At 34.7% G+C, this 25,981-nt stretch overlaps 1 protein-coding gene across 5 annotated transcripts in view; it reads right to left on the reverse strand.

The window, feature by feature from the left end:
* STXBP4 (syntaxin binding protein 4) overlaps positions 1 to 25,981 on the reverse strand; it is a 182,774-nt gene that overhangs the window by 94,738 nt on the left and 62,055 nt on the right. For all 5 annotated transcript variants that reach the window (XM_030881608.2, XM_030881607.2, XM_060291045.1 and 2 more), the window contains 2 exons: positions 5,155 to 5,244; positions 1,794 to 1,859 (listed from right to left, as the gene is read on the reverse strand). In XM_030881608.2, coding sequence (XP_030737468.1) covers positions 1,794 to 1,859; positions 5,155 to 5,244 — 156 coding nt within the window. The remainder of the gene's footprint in view (positions 1 to 1,793; positions 1,860 to 5,154; positions 5,245 to 25,981) is intronic.

Genomic DNA, 25,981 nt, shown 5'->3' on the forward strand with positions numbered 1-25,981 from the left:
TCTTGTAATGACAGGGACAGATTTTTTTTTTCCAATTCCTTTTTCTTTCATAGAAAGAGTTCTTAGTTCAACAGCACCCTCTTCTGTGCAATTTCTTTTATGGATCATGTTGTTGACGGTCATAGTGGAGGGTAGATAGAGGAGGTTTGGTATGTCTTGTTTCTCTTTCATTTCTGCAAGATCCTTAATTTTCCCCTCTTATTTCCTTGTTTCTCTTTATTTCCTAATCTCCAAGGGATACCACCCCTTCTCTATTTGATTCTTCCCCAGAAGCAATGATTCTCGAAGGCTGTCACTTCTGGTTGCACACACTTTCTCAAGTCCTGAGAACCACAAAAACCTGGCCTCTGTTCAGTATTTTGGCATTAATAGTGGCATTTTTCTCTTTCTGGGGGTGATTTTATTTGTAGTATTTCATCTAATTGCTCTGTTTCTCCTTATTCTTTTTCAGAGTTTTTAAGCCGTAACTCCTCTGCTCTTTGTACGCCAGGTTTCAGTGGCAGGCAAGTTGCAAGAATTTGTTGGAATTTTTAAACTATTTGTATGTAGTTTGAAGGTTCTGGTGTTCCCTGTCCAATAGCCATATTTAAGGTATGGGTCCTAGGAATTCCCTGGCAGTCCAGTGGTTAGGACTCGGTGCTTTCACTACCATGGGCCTGGGTTCAATCCCTGGTTGGGGAACTAAGATCCTGCAAGCCAAGTGGCACAGCCAAAAAAACCCCCAAACAAACAAACAAACAAAAGAAACCAGTATGGGTCCTGTATGGTTTTATTTTGCTCTGTAAATTTTATGTTTTCTGGGAGGATAATGTTGGGGAGATTCAAAATCAGGTGATTGCCACTGATCTATAACAACGGTCTCTTAACTTCCTACTCTTATTAATATTTTATTTGTTTGTTACTTGTATCTCTATTTCATGATGATGCTGTTGTATTTTTTTGCTGTAAGTTACTTAAAATTCTCTGAAGAATGATGCAGAGTGAAAATTAATTTTTTAAAAATTAATTAGTTAATTAATTTTTTAAAAATTAATTAGTTAATTAATTTTTGGCTGCGTTGTGTCTTCATTGCTATGTGCAGGTTTTCTCTAGTTGCAGCAAGCGTGGGCTACTCTTCATTGCGGTGCATGGGCTTCTCATTGCGCTGGCTTCTCTCGTGGAGAATGGGCTCTAGGCACGCAGGTTTCAGTAGTTGTGGCACACGGGCTCAGTAGTTGTGGCTTGCAGGCTCTAGAGCGCAGGCTCAGTAGTTGTGGCGCATGGGCTTAGTTGCTCCACGGCATGTGGGATCTTCCCTGACCAGGGATCAAACCCGTGTACCCTGCATTTGCAGGCGGATTCTCAACCACTGCACCACTAGGGAAATCCCAAATTTTTACTTTTCATTATTAAAAAATAAAATTAAAAAATGCTCTGCTTTGGAGGTTTTTGTTTTTTGCTTGTTTTGTTTTTATCTTTAATAAGATGAGTATGAGTAACAGAAGAAAAGAAAAAGGGAAAATAAAAGAGAAAGAAAAAAAGAAGAGAAAAGCAATGAGATGGGTCATTTCAGTCCATAGATATCTGGCTTTGAAAGCAATTTCCAAGAGGAGTTTTAACATTTCCTTTGGTAGCAGGAATTCAGCATGGGTACAGCCCCTATGAGTGATCGCTTTTAAGATCTATACTATTTTATACTATACTGTTTACATCTGTAAGCTCTGGGATATTATACAGCATCAATACTTTGTAATTATACCTCATATGTTTATGCACACATATACAAAACACATATATACAATACATACACTTACTTGTTTCACATTTTGGAGTTCTTCTGTCAGTTGTTTCCTTTGCGTTTCCGATTGAAATAATTTTTCCTATATTTAAAAACCACTGAATTAATAACTTGTTATGAAGGTATCAATGGGTATGATATTTAGGGCTTTGTTTCAAAGCTTATAAATTCCCCAAACATCCAATTTCTACAATTTGAAAATGTAGTTCCCAGTCATTTTTCTGGCTTTACACATACCATCTAAAAGTAATTAGTTATTTACAGTATAATTGTGGTGATGTAAACATATTTTCTGTTACTATAATTAGTCACTTTTTTTGGAGGGGGGTCTGGCACCATGCAGCTTGCAGGATCTTAGCTCCCTGACCAGGGACTGAACCCGAGCCACAGCAGTGAAAGCCCGGAATCCTAACCACTAGCTACCAGTGGACTCCCTGTTAGCCGCTTTTTAAAACCTCAAAATCCAAGGTCCAAAATAAGTCAATCAGGATCAGAATGTATAAATATTAACTAAATGTTGGGTAATAGCTATCATTGCCAAAGAGCTTGCAAATTGAAGAGCATTATTATTACAACTTAGAGTGTCTCTTACTATACTAAAGAGGACTATGAAACTGGGTTAACTATTATTTTCTTAATTTAGTTTATTTTTGGAAGATTATCCGTAAAACTGAAGATATGACTGGTGTAACCAAAATATGAAATAATAGTTACTAAGGAAGAATAACATTAGGCATGTCAATCAAATATTAAAATCTTTGAACTTAAAATTCAGTTGAGCAAATATCCTAAAATGTTCAATTTTGTTAAGTATGTCATAAATAAATCTACATGTTTTTGATCAAATCAGAGATACTAAGAGTAATTTAAGAACCATTTTACTATAAACCCAAGCAGAGGAATTGCTGGAAGATTATATTGAGTGGTAAATATTCATGGCAGCATTGCAGGGTTTACAGGAAGCAATTCGCTTTCTGTTATACTTCAGCTCATTCTTGTCTAACAGGTGAAATGAAAGTACATGACAATGAATATCATATAGCAATCTAATGAATCTGCCACAGACCAGAAGTCAAGAAACTGCTGGCTCCTGGGTTTTATGCAAGTCACCTTCACTTTTTGTGTCCTAGTTTTTTGCATCTGTAAATGGAAAATATATCTATTTTCATTCAGCTTTGCAAAGCAGTAGCAATGTGAACTCTGCAGAAAGGCTTTAAGTTAAATGAGGCCCATGGCACTTTTAAAAATCATTCTTGCAAAATAAAAATTAGCCATTGGTATCAAATTTTCTTGGCTTCATTTTTCTTTGTACCTCAAATCAGACATGAAGAATAGAGATGTCACAGGATAATGGGAAGTGATGAGAGACCATCTACACACTCCATGAACTTCATTTAACAACCTCTGCTATTTGTGTGAGTGTGTGTAATATCAATACAAGCAGAAAAACTCAAAAGTGCAAACATTATCTCAAATGAAATATTTATTGCTTTGTACAATCTTTTCTACAGTTAAACAAGTGGTTCTCAGCCAATAGATAGGTTCTCAGGTAAAGGAAATTATAAAATATAGAATATATTTCACCCGTGCTTTTACGTTTTGTCACAGTAGGATATGCTCAGTTACATCTCAAAAATTTTAAATGTGAATCCTGATTTACTGAATAGCTCCTCAGGAAAACTTTGTTTAAATGTTAAATTAAATTAAAATTCTAATAATTACTACTGATATTCCAATAAAAAACAGGAAAATATCACTAAATTTAACAATGATAAACATTAGGGAAATAAAAAAGATCTGAGAGCCTCAGAAAATTCTGATGAACTGTAAGACTCAACGACTTATGCAGAGTAAATTATATAAAAATGCTGTCTTACCAATGTAACCAACCCTGGAGATGTTTTCTAAGAGAATATGAGGAAACTACTGTCAATATATTTTTAAAACTAAATTTATATTTTTCATCTTAACTCTTGTTACACAAAAAAATGTGGATAGTGGTTTCAAAGATGTAAAAAGAAATATAAAATATTCCTTTAGTAGTAAAATGCTTACATTTGGACGTAACATGAATTGGTAATATCTTTTGAAAGGGAATTTGGCAACATGTAAAATTTTATGCGTCCATATTCTTTGATAAAAGCAATTCAGCTTTCAGAAATGTATTCAATTTGTACTTTTACAACTGCACAACGGCCCAAAGATACATCTACAAAGCTACTTATGATGGAATTATTTTTAATAATGGAAAACTGGAAATAGCCTAAATAACCATCAATAAAGAACTGGTTAAATAACCTAGAATAGAACCTTTTGATGATAGGAGAGGCATTAAAAAGAATTAGGTAGATCTGTATATGTTAACCTGAAAAGTAACCAAAGATATAATGCTAACAAAGAGAAAAAAAGAAGGCAAGTTGTAAAAAAGTGTGTATGCAATTTTGTAAAAGTTAAAAAATATATACACATGTATTTTTAAACATATGATTAGCTACATAGAGAAAGTCTCCCAAAGGATAAACAAGATATGTTAAACAATGGCTTCCTCTAGAGGTCAGAATTTAAAAACTAAGGTAGCAAGGAAATTTCTTTCTTTCTTTCTTTCTTTTTTTTTTTGGTGTAAAGATTTTGCTTTAATAAAAATTAAACAAATAATAGAATTTCACTTATTTAAGAAAATAATTAAAAGTAATTTAAAAATATATTCCTATGGTGAATTAATGGTAAATCAAGTAGTTATGTTGCTTTTCTTGAAGATTTGAAAAATATAATGGCTTCCTGTAAAACTTAGGATATAATGTAAATTTAATATTCTACTAAACATGAAATGAAGACATATAAACAGAACCAAAATCTTAAAGTATATTTGGGATATACTGTGTTTTTATTTCCCTTAAATCACTTTGCCTTAATTCTAAATTATGTTAGTGAAACAAGATGTCCCTGAAGCATTCCCATGAACATGGGAGAAAATGTATTTCCCAATGAACATCTGAGGATCCAAAACTGTCATGGCTTGTTTTGTGGGCTTCTCATCTAATCTTTGTTGGCTCCTTATTCTTGCCATCAGCGTAAGAAAAAACAGGGGTGAAAAGTAGCTAGATCAGAAGGGATAACTAAAAACCACTGTTCACACTGAATCTTAGATGGAGATTGTGAAATATAAATATGTGTGTGAACTAAAAAATTAATTCTCTAAAGGTCAGCTGAAGAAATAAATATCAAATTACTTGGTATTAACATTCAATGCTAAGTTATTTGATATTAATATTCTTTAAAAAAAAGCTAAGCCCCGATACTGCAGAATTCAACAGAAGGTAATTTTCTTTCTTTTCATTTTTCTAAAGAAAATATAAGGAAGCTAAATTGGAGATTACCTTAAGTGTATTCACTTCTTCCAAGGCATCATTTCTTTCATGTTTAAGCCTTTCCATTTCATCTGCTTCTAAGGAATCACAGGGAAGAAGCTGTCAACATTAAAATATAAGAGAAAAGTTATACATTAGATACTAATTATGAGAACATAAAAATCCTTTTTGATGAGTCTTAGGCTTTTGCATTCCAATAACAAGATTCAGTTTCTTACTTTGGAGTCATTTCATTAGATAAAAGAGAATATTAAAATAATCTGGGGTAACTTAATTCATTTAAGCTTATCCTTATATTTTTGTTACTAATACAGAATTTAGATGATTATGAGATATATACACTCTGTTCTCATTTTTATTATTCTTATTTTAACAATATAATTTTTCCTTAAAGTCCAAATTTTAAGACTGTGTTTATAACGTATGTGTTTATATATATATATGTGTGTGTGTGTGTGTGTATACACACACAATGGAATATTACTCAGTCATAAAAATGAATGAAATAATGCCATTTGCAGCAATGTGGATGGACAGAGAATATTATGCTTAGTGAAATAAGTCAGAAGAAAGGCAGATACTATATGATATCACTTACATGTGGAATCTAAAAAATAATACAAATGAATGTATATGTAAAACAGAAACAGAGTCACAGACATAGAAAACAAACTTGTGGTTACTGAAAGGGAGAGGGAAGGGGGGAGGGACAAATTAGGGGTATTAACAGGGATTAGGGATTAACAGATACAAAGTACTATATATAAAATAGATAAGCAACAAGGATATACTGTATAGCACAGGGAATTATACCCAGATTCTTGTAATAACCTATAACGGAATATAATCTGGAAAATACTGAATCACTATGTTGTATACCTGAAACTAACATAATACTGTAAATCAACTATACTTCAATTAAAAAGACTTTATGAGTTATCAACATAAACTACTCCATAAAGATGTCCACACCAAGTACATGGTATATAAGGCTAACAAAATGCTGGACATTATCAACCAAGATAGTTTACAGGAACCCAGTAAAGTACATTAATTGATTATGCCTATTATTGTTTTAACTAAATGAAATATAATGTAACAGCCAAAGTGGCTTAAAAAGATTCCTGCACAGAAACTGTCTTGAAGATAGTATTAATAATTCATGCACAGGTGAATAACAACAACAAAAAATAGCAGAAATGACAATTTCTCTTACTTCTAGCTTGAACTCTGACAGTTAATTATAAGGTAAAAAAAATGGTAATCTTATCAGAGATAAAAATCCAAGTCTAATTATAGCCATCTTCTATGCAGAAGTTATAATAGAACTAAAAATAAAGTATAGAAAATATGATTTATAGGACCAAATAGAGAAAGTGATTGCTATATAAGTATGAGCTGTAAAGCAGGGCCCTTCAGATAGGAGAGGTGAATGCAGAGTAGGAAAAGATAATACAAATAGTTAATAATATCAACCATTTATTAGGAACTTTGTGCAGATACATTGCTAAGGACTGTATATATTCAATATTAAATCCTTACCATAACTTTGTGTCTATTTTACATGAGGGAATGGGCTCAAAAGGTTAGTAAAATGCCTAAGGTTTCACAGCTAGTAAGTGGCCATTCCAAGATTCCCACAGAGATCTGACATTAGTCTGTGATTTCTTACTAACTGCTCAACAAAAAATCATGGTGGTATGGATATGATAAACTCAGATTTGCTTTCCAAGTCTTAGAATAACAGAAGTTGGGGTCATTCCTCAAGTTTTTGCAGAAATATTTTTCCTAAAATTATTGGTTCCTTTTGTTCTGACACATTTGCTTTTGTGTACCTATGGCCATTGTCCATAATAACATGATCTCATATTCTTCATCTGTCTCTGTCATTCTATTTCATAAGTAGTCACAGAATTCATTCTTACACTGTTTTAGGTTACTTCCAAATACAATTTCAAATGTAGCAATATTTCCCAAAATGTGTTCCAAAGGATATTAATTAGATTTGTATAAAAGCATAACTGGGTGATGGTGATGGTGATAGTGGTCCTTGTAGGTCAGATAAGTTAGAGAAATGCAGGATTTAGAAAACAATAACTTTCTTTCCTGCAGGGCTTCCAGTAGCTTTGATATGCTAATAAGCATTTTGAATATCCCAAAAGGTAACATAATGACTTGTTTTCCTCAAGTTTTCCAACCATATTACACACACACACTCTCCTTTATTTTGTAGTATCTCGTGGGACTAATGTCTACCAAGCACATTCTGGGAAACACTGCTACTATACATTCAGATGGTCTTATTCTATTTTGTTATCTTAAGAAGTAAAAATAAACAATTCAGGAGTTTAAATGAGAATCTAGATAACAGAGCTATCATAATTAACTAAGATAAATTATGGATTGGGATTTTTAGGGATGTAATCATAAATTTTTGCATTTAAAATGAAGGTAAGTCATGCAGAAAAGAGTCCATGGTACCATTTTGGGAGGCAAAACACTAGGCGACAGACATAGAACACACCATGAGTTAAAAAAAAAAGTTTTATAACTTTATTGCTATTTCAGGGCTAAACAGAAAAAAACTGGCCATAGATATTACTTGTGAATTCTTTGAAAAGCCCCTTTGTACCCAGTGACTTTCCAAATATGCTTCAACTAAGCAAGCAGCAAATGAAATAAATACATTGTTGCTATTTAACATGAATGATTCCAGACAGATACCTATTTTCTAATATACCTCCAGTTCTTGGACTTTATCCTCCTTTCCTGCCTGGCTCCCATGATATAATTTTTGACCCTCAGGCCCCTTGACCTCTGCGATACCTGGTACGTAACATTATAAATCATTTCTACTCTGCTTTCTCACGTCTCCTATGGAGATATCAAGAGATACTTCAGAAAGTCACTGCACTGAGCTGAGCAAGTCTGACCTCAACTCTCCCTTCACTGTGCTCCATCATCATAATTTTTAAGTTATTTGACTTGTGCCAATTCTGGATAGCCACTATTGCACTGGCCACCTTCCTAGCCTCAATTCATTTTAAACAGAACAAAACAACAACCTCTGTTTCAGTCTAATTTTATTGATAAACCCTTCCATTACGAATCCATCCAATTACGTCCTTTCCTTAAAATTTCTGTGTATTCCCCTTTTTTCCCCTTCCATTTCCCCTGCTTACTCCTTTTACTTCTTATAATCTGGTTTACGTATCTTTCCTCCCATCACCACATTTCAAAAATAATTACTTGTAGTGTCACCAAACAACCTGCTATTTGACAAAATAAATGCCTCTCATCAACTTGCTTAACCACTTTGCTACATATAACATTGCTCAAGCCATTTGTTCTTGAAACTTTCTCTTCCCTAGGTTTTTCATACTCCACTATCTCATCTACCCTCAGAATATTTACGCTGTTTTGACTTAATTTCACTTCTACTCCTTAAATGGGGGAAAAGGGAGGTTCCCCAAAGTTTGTCCCTTTCCGCTGCCTTCTCTACAAGCTCTCCCTGAGTGATAACATTCACTGCCATGCTATCATAACTATCACCCTCCAGATCATTCTCAAATCCCTCTCCTGGTGTCCAGTTCCTTATTTCCAATTGCCTTTTGGTTATTTATACCTGTCAGCATCTTGAACTTACTCTTTCCAAAACACAACCCATCATCTTCTCTACCTTTCTCTTCTTATTCTCTTTCCAGTAAAAGTAACAACATGTCATTAATCATCCGAATAAAAACTTCAGAGTTATCTTTAACTCATTCTCCCTTGGTTCTGACATCCAAATGCAAGCCTCATTGACGAGATACTTGTTTCAGTAAATATCTTAGATCTGTCTCACCATTCCTTTCCATTCTCCTCATCTTCACCATAGTTTAGCTCTTTATTATTCCATATTTGGTAGTCTAGACTACCAACCACCATGTTAATCCCTTCCAAGATAACCAACATTATTTAAGATTACTATTTCTAAAATACCACTTTGATCATGTCATTATTCTCCTTAATGGCTCCTCACTTACCACAGGTACAAATTTCTAAGTTTAATATTTACTCTTCCTTCACTGACCTGCATGTACCCAATTATCTTATTTAAAACATAGATTACTCTCTGCTTACCAACATATTATACATATTGTTTTTCATGTTAATAAAAACGCTTATCATTCTCTGTTCACCTCTTGAGCAGATAAAATCCTATTTATCATTCAAAACTCACTCAAATGCCAACTCTGTTATGAATCCTCTCCTAATGTTCTAAGCTCTATTATTACTATGGCCTTATCACACAATGCATTTTTAAATCTTATTTGTAAATTTCTTTACATTATACCCTAAATTCCTTGAGGGGCAGGCTCCAGTTTTATTTATCTTAATAACATGTGCTGGAGCACCTAACACAATGCCACACACACTGTAGTTGTTCAATATACATTTAATGTTTTACGGATGAGTATATAGTGAAGTGGCTATAAAGTATTTACTGCTACACATAGTGAGAAATACCATTTATATCAATGAAATATTATCATTCTTATTATATACAGTTTACTTTGATATTTTCCATTCTATTCTATTTCACTTGTTAAAATGCAATCCACTTAATTGATTTAGCACGAACCCCAATTGTGAAAAGTCTACATTCAGATACCTGTGGTGTTCTGTGAGTTTAATATAATCCATTTATGATACTTGATTAGTGTGGTAAAGCCATCACAATATCATGGACTACAGTCTGCTGTTGCTAATTTTAGAATACTGATAGATGTAGGCTCCAACCTTGCCTTTTCTGGGTGTAATCTTGTGCCAATCACAGGTATAGCACTGTGTGAATTTTTTAATATAGCAATGATGACTAGAATCACAGAAAGATAATTATATTTTTGCTTCTAAACGCCATATTATTCCAAAACCAAAAGTTTTTTGTCAACTAAACAAAAGTAGGACTGACTATACTGGCTCAGCAATTTTTTCTTCTTAAAAGATAGTATCTCAAGAAATCTTATGAGTCAGACAGAATGATCAGCAAATGAAGCTAGTTACAAAAGAGTACATACTGTATGATTCTTTTTTACTATTATTAATTTTTATTGGAGTATAGTTGCTTTACAATGTTGTGTTAGTTTCTGCTGTACTGCAAAGTGAATCAGCTATGCGTATACATATATCCCCTCTTTTTAGGATTTCCTTCCCATTTAGGTCACCATATAGCACTGAGTGGAGTTCCCTGTGCTATACAGTAGGTTCTCATTAGTCATCTATTTCATACGTCGTAGTGTATATAAATCAATCCCAATCTCCCAATTCATCCCACCCCTCCCTTACCCTCTTGGTGTCCATACATTTGTCCTCTACATCTGTGCCTCTATTTCTGCTTTTGCAAATAAGTTCATCTATATGATTCTATTTATTACTGTGTCCATTATGCTTCCGTAAAAATATTTTTAAAAAATAAATTAAGAAAAATACAAGCCAAAAAAAGGGAAACATATGGGTAAAAAACAAGCATCCCTAACAGATGGATTATAAAATCTGACTCTGTTGTTTAAGATGAGATGGTTGAGGGGGTGACCAGAGGGGAATTTCCTCACCTTCACAGAATGTCATGTCAGCATCATGACCTCAGATTAATTGATATATTATTTCACATGAGGCACTATACTGTTTTTCAACTAAAAAAAAAAATTGGGAAAAATACTAAAAAATATATTTTTAAAAATTTGTTTCTGGTGAGCTGTTTGACAAGTAATGATTCTTACAGTATTTTCAAACTGTGGTGCATAACTCATTAGTAAATTATAAGACCAAATATTTAATGAAATAAAATTGAATATTAAATAAGAACAGAAGGATGTAGAAAAGGTAAGTAATGCTTTGAGACTTTTGTTTCAGTTACATATGTGAGTGTGGTGAAGTAAAATGCATTCTTACTATGGATTTGTGGATTCAGGTCATTTTATGGGGATTCTTTTGTGTGTTGACAAGCAGAATACAACAAAAGAATTCTTGTAAACTGATATAATGACTCTTGCACAATATCTGATTTGAAGCCACAAACAGGAAATTATTGGCATGTGGGCCTTGCACCATTACCACCAGCACTTTGCTTTTGCTATCAAAATGCCACAGATTGAATACATTCTTATCTGCCCTAAAATCATATTGGCAAAAAGGAAGTAAATTACTAATTTGGAGCATGAGTATTTCTTTGCAGTTGCTAAGAAAGTTTTGTATGCTCATACAAAGTACTCTGAATTCCCTACTTGACTTATATTGTAAGCCACCCAACAACCTTTGCCTTTCCTCATCATAAATGGATATGGTAGCTTTTAATACTTTTTGGCAATTAGAAAACAATGTTCTGCTATCAACATTAGGTAGATAAAAACAAAACACCTGGATGAGTGGAAGGAGAACCGTGCTCTTACAGCTTCAGTCTTCCTACTCTAAATGCTACATTTAGAGTAAATCAGATCTGCTAAATCAGCACTTCAATTCTGGGTGAACTAGGTAATCTCCTGAGAGTTTCCAAACAACCAGGTCTTTGGAAACTCTCATTCTCAGCAATGGGAACTCTCATTCATTGCTGGTGGGAATGCAAAATGGTACAACCACTTTGTAAGACAGTTTGGCAGTTTCTTACAAAACTACACATCCTCTTACCATATGATCCAACAATTGAGTTCCTTGGTATTTACCCAAAGGAGTTGAAAACTTATGTCCACACAAAGACCTGCACATGACGTTTATAGTAGTTTTATTCATAATTATCAAAATTTGAAGCAACCAAGATGTTCTTCAATAGGTAAATGGGTAAATAAACATCCAGATAAGAGAGATGAAAAGACACAGAGAAACCTTAAATGCATATTACTAAGTGAAAGAAGCCAATCTGAAAGGGCTATATACTGTATGATTCCAAGTATATGACATTCTGGAAAGGGCAAAACTATGGAGACAATAAAAGGATCAGTGGTTGCTATGGGTGGGGGGCAAGGTCGTGGAGAGATGACAGGCAGTGAACAGAGAATATTTTGTGTAATAAAGATACTCTGTATGATACAATAATGATTGATACATGTCATTATACATTTGTCCAAACCCACACAGAATGTATACACCAAGAGTGAACTGTAATGTAAACTATGGACTTTGGGTGATTATGATGTGTCAGTGTAGGTTCATCAGTTATAATAGTCTATAAATTCAACGTAGCAAGATTTTGGCAAAAATGCATACAGATAAGATAAGCCAAAGTAATATTTGAAAAGAAGAACAAGGTGGAAAAGTGTGTCTTAGCAGATATCAAGACTTATGAAACCAAATAAACCAGCAGAATAAAGAGCTCAGAAATGCCCATGCAAATATGGAAATCTTATAAATGACAGAGCTGGACTGAAAATAATCCTTCCATCCCACTGAAATATGAATTTACATTAAAAAATTACCTTTATAAAATAATTTAACAAAATTTATATCATATTTATATTTTTTGATTGTGAATCAATAATATAATTACTACTCAAATCAGAAGAAAATTTTAATATGTAAAATCTAATGAACATAGTAAATTGAAATAAATATATTACAATTTACCTAAATTTTTTGGTAACAAAATGATAGGGTGATCAATGAAAGATTTTTAAGCTTGAAATTATAACATATCAGGGTAACAATCTAGGGCAATATAGAAGAGAAGTAAGAGTTAACAGAGAAAAAGGAAAAATGATAAATTTCTGAGAATAAGAACTGATGCCTGAATTTTCTTTTAAAAGATAATTATGGGTACCAAAAACTATAGTATTAGATTTCATTAGATATATTTAAAAGAGTTATATAATAGGTTTCCTTATAAAAAGAAAAATATTTAAGAGGGGTCCAAGATGGTGGCATAGGAAGACCCTGAGTTCACCTCTTCCCACGAACACATCCAATCTGCACCTACATATAGAGAAATTTATTTTGAAGACCTGAAGGCTGAATGGACAGCTACTGCACATAGAAGGACCACATAGAAATGGGTAGTAAAGATGGAAACATGGTATCCATGAGAACCCCACCCTGACCTGCAGTAGGGAGAGATTTTCTAAGGGGCCTGAGCACAGACTCGCCCACCCTGGGACACAACCAAAAAACAGGAGTTTAAAGGGCACCTGGACTAACCCTAGAGCTTCTGCAAATGAGTAAGGAACTGCTGGAGATCTCTCTGGGGTCAGAGGGGCCAGCAACTGCCATCATTTGAGTTCCCCCATGACTCCCCCGGCCCATGCCCACTCCAGCCCGAGCTGCACCACCAAGGCAGATTTGAGTGCAGCACTCCCCTGGGACCAAACCTGGCATGCAACAACTCCAACCTCAGCCAACCCACTAAGGTGGTCTCAGATGCAGCATTCACCAAGGCCTTCCTCCAGCCTGTGCCTATTCTAGCCCCAGCCACCCTGTCGAGGTGGCCTCAGGTGCTGCACTCTCCATGGATTGCCTGCTCTAGCTCTATCCAGCCTGCCAAAGCCACCAGGCACAAGCAGTCTACACAGGGAATGCTCCTCTACAAGCCATTCTTTCAAAACCACAGAGGTAGCTATTTTGCCCAATTTATAGAAACAAAAACTGAAAGTCAAATAAAATGAGGAGACAGAGGAATGTTTCAAACTAAGGATCAAAATAAACCCCCACCCCCCCAAAAAAAACCTTAATGAAATGGAGATAAATAATTTACCCGATAAAGAGTTCAAGGAAACGGACATAAGGATGCTTACCAAACTCAGAAGAATGAAGGAACACAGTGAGAACTTCAACAAACACTTAGAAAATATAAGAACTAATCAGAACTGAAGAATACAATACAATAGAGGGAATATAATAGAGAGAATAACAGCATACTAGATAATAAAGGCGAATAGATAAGTGATCTGGAAGACAGAATAGTGAAAATCACACAATCAGAACAGCAAAAAGAAGAAAGAAGTTTTTAAAATGAAGAGAGTATAAGAGACTTCTTGGGCAACATCAAGAGTACCACATTTACATTATAGGGGTCCCATAAGGAGAAGAGAGAAAGGGCCAAAAAACTTATTTGTAGAAATAAAAGCTTATTTGAAGAAAAAAATGAAATAAAAATTTCCCTAACCTGGAAAAGAAAACAGACATTCAGGTACAGGAAACACAGAGTCCCCAAAAAGATGAACCCAAAGAGATTCTCACTGAAATATATTATAATTAAAATGGCAAAAGAGGGAATCTTAAAGGCAGCAAGAGAAATATAGCTAATCACATACAAGAGAAACCCCATAAGACCATCAGCTGATTTTTCAGCAGAAAATTTACAGGCCAGAAGGGAGTGGCATAATATATTTAAAGTGCTGAAAGAAAAAAATAAAATAAAATATAATATCTGGCAAAGTTATCATTTAAAATTGAAGGAGAGATAAAGAGTTTCCCAGATAAACAAAAACTTAAAGGAGTTCATCACCACTAAACCAGTCAGACAAGAAATGTTAAAAGGCCTTCTTTAAGCAGAAGAGAAAAGGCTGTAACTAGAAATAAGACAACATATGGAAGGAAGAAAAAAATCCCACTGGTAAAGGCAAATATATAGTGAAGGCAAGGGATCAGCCATTTAAAAAGCCAGTACAAAGGTTAAAAGACAAAAATAATACAATCAATTGTAACTACAGTAAGTAGTTAAGGGATTCAGAGAATAAAAAGATGTAAAATATGACATCAAAAACATAAAATGTGTGGAGAAGATAAAAACGTAGTGTTTTTATAATGGCTTCAAAATTAAGTGACTATCAGCTTAAAACAAATGGCTATACACAGGTCAATATATAAGACACTCACAGCAACCACAGACCATAAACCTTGAATAGATACACAAAAAATAAAAAGAAAGGAATCCAAATATAAACTAAAGAAATCCAACAAATCACAAAGAAACAAACCAAGAGAAGAAAATAGGAACAGAGAAGAACTACAAAAACAACCAGAAAACAACTAAAGTGATAATAAATACATACATATCAATAATTACTTTAAGTGTAAATGGACTAAATGCTCCAATCAAAAGCCACTGATTAAAGAAAAAAAAAAAAAGACCCATCTATATGCTGCCTGCAAGAGGCTTACCTCAGATCTAAAGCCTCAAATAGATTGAAAGTGAAGGGATGGGAAGAGATTCCATACAATGGAAACGAAAGAAAGCTGGGGTAGCAATACTCATATCAGATTAAATAGACTTTAAAACAAAGACTATAACAAAAGACAAGGGGTCAATCCAACAAGAGAATATAACACTTGTAAACATTTATGCACCCAACACAGAATCACCTAAATATACAAAGCAAATGTTAACAGACATAAAGGGAGAAGTAGACAGCAATACAATAATAAGGGACTTTAATAACCCACTTACATCAATGGACAGATCATCCAGACAGAAAATCGATAAGGAAACCCTGGCCTTAAACAAAACATTAGATCACATGAACCTAATAGATATATACAGAACATTCCATTAAAAACAGCAGAACATGCATTCTTTCAAGTGCACATGGAACATTCTCCATGACAGATCATATGTTAGGCCACAAAACAAGTCTCAGTAAATTTAAGAAGACTAAAATCATACCAAGCAACTTTTCTGACCATAGTAGAAAGACTATAAGAAGAAAATTGTAAAGAAAACAGGTGGAAACTAAACATCAGGCAACTAAACAACCAATGAGTCAATGAAGAAATCAAAGAGGAAATTTAAAAAAATACCCTGAGACAATGAAAATGGAAACACAACTGTCCAAAATCTATGCAATGCAGCAAAAGCAGTTCTAAGAAGGAAGTTTATAGCAATAAAGGCCTACCTCAGGAAACAAGAAAAAATCTCAAATAAACAATCTAAGTGTAAATTTAAAGGAAGTGGAAAAAGAGGAACAAGTTAGTAGAAGGAAAGAAATAAAGATCAGAGCAAAAGTAAATGAAATAGAGATTTAAAAAGCAATAGAAAGGATCAATGAAACTAAGAGTTGGTTCTTTGAAAAGATAAATAAAATTGACAAATCTTTAGCCATCAAGAAAAAAATAAACTCCAAATAAATTAAATCAGAAATAAAAAAGAAATTACAATGGACCCACAGAAATACAAAGGACCATAAGAAAATGCTATGAAAAATGATATGCCAAACTAGACAATCTAGAAGAAATGGATAAATTCCTAGAGACAGACAATCTTCCATGAAAGAGTCATGAAGAAATAGAAAATATGAATAGACTGATTACTAGTAAGGAAATTAATACATAATCAAAAAACTCCCCCAAAACAAAAGTCCAGATTCAGATGGCTTCATAGGTAACTTCTACCAAACACTGAAAGAAGAGTTAATCCCTATACTTCTCAAATTACTCCAAAAAACTAAAGAGAAGGCCACACTTCCAAATTCATTTTACAAGGCCAGCATTACCCTGAGACCAAAAACAAAGACACAACACACATACAAAAAATTTATCAAGGACAATGTCCTTGATAAACACGGATGTAAAAATTAATAAAATATTAGCAAACCAAATTCAACAACAGATTAAAAGAATCATACACCATGATCAATTAGGATTCATTCCAGGGATTCAAGGATGGTTTGACATCTGTAAATAAAACAATGTGATATACCACATGAACAAAACAGAGGATAAAAACCATGTGATCATCCAAAAAGATGCAGAAAAAGCATTTGACAAAATTCAACATCCATTTAAGATAAAAACTCTCACAAAGTGAATATAGAGGGAACACACCTTAACATAATAAAAGCCATACATGAGAAAACCACAGCCAACATACTATTCCACATTGAAAAGCTGAAAGCATTTCTGCTAACATCAGGAACAAGACAAGGACGCTCATTCTTGCATCCACTTTTATTCAACACAGTATTGGAGGTCCCAGCCAGAGCAATCAGATAAGAAAAAGAAATAAAAGGCATCTAAATTGGAAAGGTAGAAGTAAAACTGTCACTATTGATACTATATATAAAAAAACCCAAAGATGCCACCAAAAAACTACTAGGATTAATAAATGAATTCAGTAAAGTTGCAGGATACAAAACTAATATACAGAAATCTGTTGCATTTCTGTACACTAATAATGAACTATCAGAAAGAGAAATCAAGAAAACAATTCCATTTACAACTGCATCAAAAAGAATAAAATATTTAGGAATAAATTTAAACAGAGAGGTGAAAGACCTGTACTCTGATAAGTATAAGACACAGAGGAAAAAGTTGAAGACAACAGAAAAAAAAAAAATACTGTACTCATGGACTGGAAGCATTAATATTTTTAAAATGTCCATACTACCCAAAGCAATCTACAGATTCAGTGCAATCCCTATCAAAATATCAATGGCATTTTCAACAGAACTAGAGCAAATAATCCTAAAATTAGTATTGAACCACAAAAGACCCCTAATAACCAAAGCAATCTTTTAGGATATATATATAAAGGATATATATATATCCTTTCTTATATTCTTTTTACATTGTGGTTTATCCCAGGACATTGAATATAGTTCCCTGTGCTATACGGTAGGACCTTGTTGTCCATCCATTCTATATATAATAGTTTGCATCTACTAACCCCAAATTCCCAGTCCAACCCTCCCACACACACCCTTTGGCAAACACAAGTCAGTTCTCTATGTCTGAGAGTCTTTTTCTGCTTTGAAGATAGGTTCATTTGTGTCATATTTTAGATTCTACATATAAGTGATATCATATTGTATTTGTCTTTCCCTTTCTGACTTACTTCACTTAGTATGACCATCTCTAGTTGCATCCATGTTGCTGCAAATGGCATTATTTTGTTCTTTTTTTATGGCTGAGTAGTATTCCATAGTATATATGTACCGCATCTTTATCCATTAATCTTTTGATGGACACTTAGGTTGTTTCCGTGTCTTGGCTATTGTGACTAGTGCTGCTATGAACATAGGAGTGCATGTATCCTTTGGAATTAGAGTTTTGTCCGGACATATGTTTGACCTCCATAATGTTTTCCATAGTGGTTGCACCAACTTACATTCCCATCAACAGTGTAGGAGGGTTCTCTTTTCTCCATACCCTCTCCAGAATTTGTTATTTGTAGGCTTTTTAATGATGGCCATTCTGACTGGTGTGAGGTGGTACCTCATCGTAATTTTGATTTGCATTTTTCTAATAATTAATGATGTTGAGTATCTTTTCATGTGCTTATTGGCCAACTGTATGTCTTCTTTTGAGAAATGTCTATTTAGGTCTTCTGCCCATTTTTTGATTGGGTTGTTTGTTTTTGTTGTTGAGTTGAGTTATATGAACTGTCTGTATATTTTGGAAATTAAGCCTTTGTCGGTTGCATCATTTGCAAATATTTTCTCCCATCCCATAGATTGTCTTTTTGTTTTGTTTTTGGTTGCCTTTGCTGTGCAAAAGCTTGTAAGTGTGATTAGATCCCATTTGTTTATTTTTGTTTTTATTTCTATTGCCTTGGGAGACTGATCTAAGAAAATACTAGTACAATTTACCTCAGAGAATGTTTTGCCTATGTTCTCTTCTAGGAGTTTTAGTGTCTTGTCTTATATTTAAGTCTTTAAGCCATTTTGAGTTTATTTTTCTGTATGGTGTGAGGGTGTGTCCTAACTTCATTCATTTCATGCAGCTGTACAACTTTCCCACTTGCTGAAGAGACTGCCTTTTACCCATTTTATATTCTTGCCTCCTTTGTCGAAGATTAATTGACCGTAGGTATGTGGGTTTATTTCTGGGCTCTCTATTAGGTTCCATTGATGTAAGTATTTGTTTTTGTGCCAATACCATGCTGCTTGTATTACTGTAGTTTTTTAGTATTGTATGAAGTCTGGGAGGATTATGCCTCCTGCTTTCTTCTTTTTCCTCAGAACTGCTTTGGCTTCCTTCTTTTTCTTCAGAATTGCTTTGGGAATTCTGAGTCTTTTATGGTTCCATATAAATTTTAGGATTATTTGTTCTAGTTCTGTGAAAAATGTCATGGGTAATTTGATGGGAATTGGGTTAAATCTGTTTATTGCTTTGGGTAGTATGGCCATTTTAACAATATTAATTCTTCCAATCCAAGAGCATGGGATATCTTTGGATTTCTTTGAACCATCTTCAATTACCTTTACTAATGTTTTATAGTTCTCAACATATAAGATTTTCACCTCATTGGTTAGGTTTATTCCCATTTTATTTCTTCTGGTGTGATTTCAAAAGGTATTGTATTTTTATATTCCCTTTCTGATATTTCATTGTTAGTGTAAAGAAATGCAACCGATTTCTGTATGTTAATCTTGTACCCTGCTACCTTGCTGAATTCATTTATCAGTTCTAGCAGTTTTTGTGTGGAGTCTTTAGGGTTTTTTATAGAGAGTATCATGTCATCTGCATATAATGACAATTTTACCTCTTCTTTTCCAACTTGGATAACTTTTATTTCTTTTTCTTGTCTGATTGCTGTGGCTAGGAATTCCAATACTACGTTGAAGAGAAGTGATGAGAGTGGGCATCCTTGTCTTGTTCCAGATTTTAGTGGGAAGGCTTTCAGCTTGTTACCATTGAGTATTATATTGGTTGTGGGTTTGTCATAAATAGCTTTTATTATGTTGAGGTATGTTCCTTCTATAACACTTTGGTAAGAATTTTTATCACAAATGGACGTTGAATTTTGTCAAATGCTTTTTCTGCATCTATTGAGATAATCATGTAGTTTTTGTCTTTTCTTTTGTTGGTGTGGTGTATCACATTGATTGATTTGCATATGTTGAACCATCCTTGTGAACTGGGGATGAATCCCATTTGGTCACAGTGTATGATCTTTTTTATGTATTGTTGGATTCAGTTTGCTAATATTTTGTTGAGAATTTCTGCATCTATATTCATCAGAGAAATTGGCCTGTAATTTTCTTTTTTCGTGGTATCTTTGGTTTTGTTACCAGGGTGATGGTATGGTGGCTTCACAGAATGTCTTTGGGAGTGTTCCCTCCTCTCCAGTATTTTGGAAGAGTTTTGAGAAGGATCAGTAAAAGGTCTTCTTTTATGTTTGGTAGAATTCAAACAAGCCATCTGGTCCTGGACTTTTCTTTATAGGGAGTCTTTTTAAATTACATATTCTATTTCATTTCTAGTGATCAGTTTGTTTTCATTTCTAGTGATCAGTTTGTTCAAAGCTATCTTGAGAAAAAGAAGAGCAAAGCTGGAATTATCATGCTCCCAGACATGAACCTACACTTCAAAGCTACAGTAATCAAAACAGTATGGTACTGGCCCAAAACAGACACATAGATCAATGGAACAGAATCAAGAGCCCTGAAATAAACCCACACTTACATAGTCAATTAATCTATGACATAAGAGGCAAGAATATACAATGGGGAAGAGACATCCCTTCAATAAATGGTGCTGAGAAAATTAGACAGCTACATGCAAAAGAATGAACTGGACTACTTTCTTACACCATACACACACACACAAAAAACACAGAGTGAATTTAAGACTTAAGTGTAAGGCCTGAAACTATAAATCTCCTAGAAGAAATCATAGGCAGCACACACCCTGACATCAGTCTTAACAATATTTTTTTGGATATGTCTCCTCAAGCAAGGGTAACAAAAGCAAAAATAAACAAATGGGACTACACCGAACTAAAAAGCTTTTGCACAGAGAATGAAACCACCAACAAAACAAAAAGGCAACCTACTGAATGAGAGACATTATTTGGAAATGATATATCCAATAAGGTGTTTATATCCAAAATATAAAAAGAACTCATACAACTCATTATCAAAGAACAGACACCCCAATTAAAAATGGGCAGAGGGGGCTTCCCTGGTGGCACAGTGGTTAAAAATCCGCCTGCTCATGCAGGGGACATGCATCCAAGCTCTGGTCTGGGAAGATCCCACATGCCACGGAGCAACTAAGCCCATGCACCACAACTACTGAGCCTGCACTCTAGAGCCCATGAGCCACAGCTACTGAGTCCATGAGCCACAACTACTGAGCCCGTGCACCACAACTACCGAAGCCCATATGCCTAGAGCCAGTGATTCGCAACAAGAGAATCTACCACAATGAGAAGCCCGTGCACCACAACGAAGAGTAGCCCCTACTCGCTGCAAGTAGAGAAAGCCTGCACGCAACAACGAAGACCCAACACAGCCAAAAATAATTAAATAAAATAAAGTAAATTTATCAAAAAAAGAAAAAAAAAAGGTGGGCAGAGGATCTGAAGAGACATTTTCCAAAGAAGATATACAGATGTCCAACAGGAACATGAAAAGGTGCTCAACATCACTAATCATCAGGGAAATGTAAATCAAAACCACAGTGAGATATCACCTCACACCTGTCAACAATGGTTATTATCAAAAAGACAGCAAACAACAAGTGTTGGTGAGGATGTGGAGAAAAGGAACCCTCATGCACTGTTGGTGGGATTGTAAATTGTTGCAGCCACTTTGGAAAACAGTATGGTATGGAGGTTTCTCAAAAAACTAAAAAGAGAACTACCATATGATCCAGCAATTCCACTTCTGGGTATTTATCTGAAGAAAAATAAAACACTAATTCAAAAAGGTATATGTATTTTGTTGCAGCACTCTTTACAAAAGCCGAGATATGGAAGCAACCTAAGTGTCCAGAGATGGATGAATAAATAAAGATGTGGTATGTATATATAAACATATATATATATATATAATGATATAATGTTATATATATTATACATAATATATACATACTATTACTCAGACATAAAAAAGAATCTCGCCATCTGTGGCAACATGGATGGACTTGAAGGATATCATGGTAAGTAAAATAACTCAGACAGAAAAAAACAAATACTGTATGATCTCATTTACATGTGGAACCTAAAAAACAAAACAAACAAACAAATAAAATGAACAAAATATAACAGAAACAGACTCATAAATAGAGAACAGGTGGTTGCTAGAGGGGAGACAGAGCAGGGTGGATGCAGAATAGGTGAAGGGGATTGAGAGGTACACACTTCCAGATATAAAATAAATAAGTCACAGGGCTGTAATTTATACATAGGGAATACAGTCAAAAATATTGTAACAACTTTGTATGGTGATGGGTATAACTGGTTTTATTGTCGTAATCACGGCATAATGTATAAAAATATCATTCTCAATGTTGTACACCTGAAACTAATATTGCATCTTAATTATAACTTTAAAAACTATATTTATGGGACTTCCCTGCTAGTGCAGTGGTTAAGAATCCACCTGCCAGGCTTCCCTGGTGGCGCAGTGGTTGAGAGTCTACCTGCCAATGCAGGAGACACGGGTTCAAGCCCTGGTCTGGGAAGATCCCACATGCTGCGGAGCAACTAGGCCCGTGAGCCACAATTACTGAGCCTGCGCGTCTGGAGCCTGTGCTCCGCAACAAGAGAGGCCGCGACTGTAAGAGGCCCGCGCACCGTGATGAAGAGTGGACCCCACTTACCACAGCTGGAGAAAGCCCTCACACAGCAACAAACACCCAACACAGCCATAAATAGATAAATAAATAAATTTAGAAAAATGTAAAAAAAAAGAAAGAATCTACCTGCCAATGCAGGGGACATGGATTTGATCCCTGGTCTGGGAAGATCCCACATGCCACAGAACAACTAAGCCCGTGTGCCACAACTACTGAGCCCACACACCACAATTACTGAAGCCCGTGCACCCTAGAGCCTCCACACAGCAACTACTGAGTCCACGTGCCACAACTACTGAGCCCGTGCCCTGCAACTACTGAAGCCCGTGCACCTAGAGCCCGTGCTCCACAGCAAGAGAAGCCACCGCAATGAGAAGCCCGCGCACCACAAAGAAGAGTAGCCCCCACTCCCCGCAACTAGAGAAAGCCCACGTACAGCAACAAAGACTCAACGCAGCTAAAAAACAACAACAACAACAAAACTATATTTATAGTAATTGGAAACCAAACCAAACCAAACCACCAACCATTACACAATTAGACTAAGTTGATTTTAAGGCAAGAAACATTCTAGAAATGAAGAGATTCAATATCTTGTCAGAATACAACAATACTAAATAGTATACACCTAATAATACAGGCTTAGGATATGTAAGGCAAAAATTAGCCGAACTAAATAGAGATTATAAAACACCTCTCTCTCAGTAACAGACAATACAATAAAAGGTGACCAAAGAAAGATTAATGAAATAGAAAATTCTAAAAGTAAATGGAAAATGTGAACCACATGATTAACAACTGTGACCTAACTGACATATAGGAAGCACTGCACTCAACAACTGTAGAATATACATGCTTTCCACAAGATGGGAAACATTCCATAAAATTGACTATATGCTGGGTATATGGTCAAAGGATCAATATCACATAGAATATGCTCTCTAACCTCTGGAATTAAGCTGGAAATCAGTAATCAAAAGGGAACTATATAACTAGAAAATATTTAAAACACTTTAAAATAAGGAAACATTATATGCTGTTGAGTCATTATTAAAATATGACCTATAGAAACTTATGGGTGTGATTACTTGTAAAAATTGTGTTGTGAGTTCCCTGGTGGTCTAGTGGTTAGGATTCAGTGCTTTCACTGTGGAGGTCTGGGTTCAATCCCTGGTTGGGGAACTGAGATCCCAGAAGCCATGTGGTGTGGCAAAAAAAAAAGAAAAAAAAAAAGTGCAGTACATCTATGAAATAAAAAGCAATATCATCAAAAATAAGAATTAAAAATCTAAAAAAATTCCATGTTAATGTTTGATAAATTTTAATATCTTGATGAAAGGAAAAATTTTCTAGGAAGATGTACATTAACAAAATTATTCAAGAAGAGAACAAAACCCTGAATAGAACAACCTTAGAAGACATTAAAATAAGTAGGAAATATCTCTTCTCCTGAAAGATCTAGGCCCAAATCACTTGGTATATGAAACATTTTCAAACCTTCAAGGAACAGAAAACATTTCTATTACTTAAACTGTTTCACAGGAATTGGAATGGGGGCTTCCCTGGTGGTGCAGTTGTTGAGAGTCCACCTGCTGATGCAGGGGACACGGGTTCGTGCCCCAGTCCAGGAGGATCCCACATGCCGCGGAGTGGCTAGGCCCGTGAGCCATGGCCGCTGAGCCTGCGCGTCCAGAGCCTGTGCTCCGCAACAGGAGAGGCCACAACAGTGAGAGACCCACGTACCACAAAACAAAACAAAACAAAACAAAAACAAACAAACAAACAAAAAGAATTGGAATGGTATACAGCTGACCCTTGAACAATGTGGGGGGTTAGGGACACTGATCCTCCACAGGGTGGAAAATCCAAGTATGACTTTACAGTAGGCCCTCCACATCTGTGGTTTTGCACTTAAGGATTTAAGCAACCTCAGATTGTATAGTATTGCAGTATATACCACTGGAAAAAAAAAAAAATCCGTGTGTAAGTGTACACATGCAGTTCAAACCTGAGCAGTTCAATGGTGAACTGTAAAACTTATTAATTAAGTAAGATAATGCTAGTTTCTTTTAAAAAATTAAAAATGTAAAATGACTCAAATATCATGGAAATTAATTTCTTGTTCACTTTTGTAGCTCCTATTCAACAGTATCTAGAAAAAGTAAAAATTTGTGAAGGAGACAAAGTAATTAATTTCAAATGTCTACCTAGAAAACCTAAGATAAATAACTGAAAAATAACTGGAATAAGGGAGTTCAATAAAGTGGCATCACAGAGAATAACCATTCAAAAATTAATCTTTATTAATCATCAATTAGAAAATATAATGGTAAAAAAATTCCCATTTCCAATAGCATCAAACTATAGCATACTTATTCAGATCTAACAAGAAATACTTAAGACCTACATGAAGCAAGATATATTTTTTCTTTCCAAAACATCAACAAAGATCTAAATGAATGGAGAAAAAAATCACGTTCACTTCTCCCAAACCACCCTCTATATTCAATGCAATTCCAATTAAAAAAAGAAAGTCCCAATTGAAATTTTATTACCATGGCAAAATGATTCTAAAGATCATGCAGATGATCAAAATCAAGAAGTTAAAAAAAATTAGACTTAACCTAACAATAACAATGAACCTAGAACTAAACAATGAACCTAGAACTAAAAAGCTAGAGTAATTAAAATAATAATGTAGTGGCAGAGAGAAATGGATCAACAGAACAGAGTGGTTTGTTTAGAAAGAGAGCTATGTACATGTAAAGGAATGAAATTAGAACACTCCCTAACACCATACACAAAAATAAACTCAAAATGGATTAAAGACCTACATGTAAGGCCAGACACAATAAAACTCTTAGAGGGAAACACAGGCAGAACACTCTATGACGTAAATCACAGCAAGATCCTTTTTGACCCACCTCCTAGAGAAACGGAAATAAAAACAAAAATAAACAAATGGGACCTAATGAAACTTAAAAGCTTTTGCACAGCAAAGCAAACCATAAACAAGATGAAAAGACAACCCTCAGAATGGGAGAACATATTTGCAAACGAAGCAACTGACAGAGGATTAATCTCCGAAATATACAAGCAGCCCATGCAGCTCAATATCAAAAAACCAAACAACCCAATCCAAAGATGGGCAGAAGACCTAAACAGACATTTCTCCAAAGAAGACATACAGATTGCCAACAAACACATGAAAGGATGCTCAACATCACTAATTATTAGAGAAATACAAATCAACACTACAATGAGCTATCACCTCACACCGGTCAGAATGGGCATCATCAAAAAATCTACAAACAATAAATGCTGGAGAAGGTGTGGAGAAAAGGGAACC

Source organism: Globicephala melas, chromosome 20 (assembly GCF_963455315.2).
Source record: "Globicephala melas chromosome 20, mGloMel1.2, whole genome shotgun sequence".
Lineage (NCBI taxonomy): Eukaryota > Metazoa > Chordata > Mammalia > Artiodactyla > Delphinidae > Globicephala > Globicephala melas.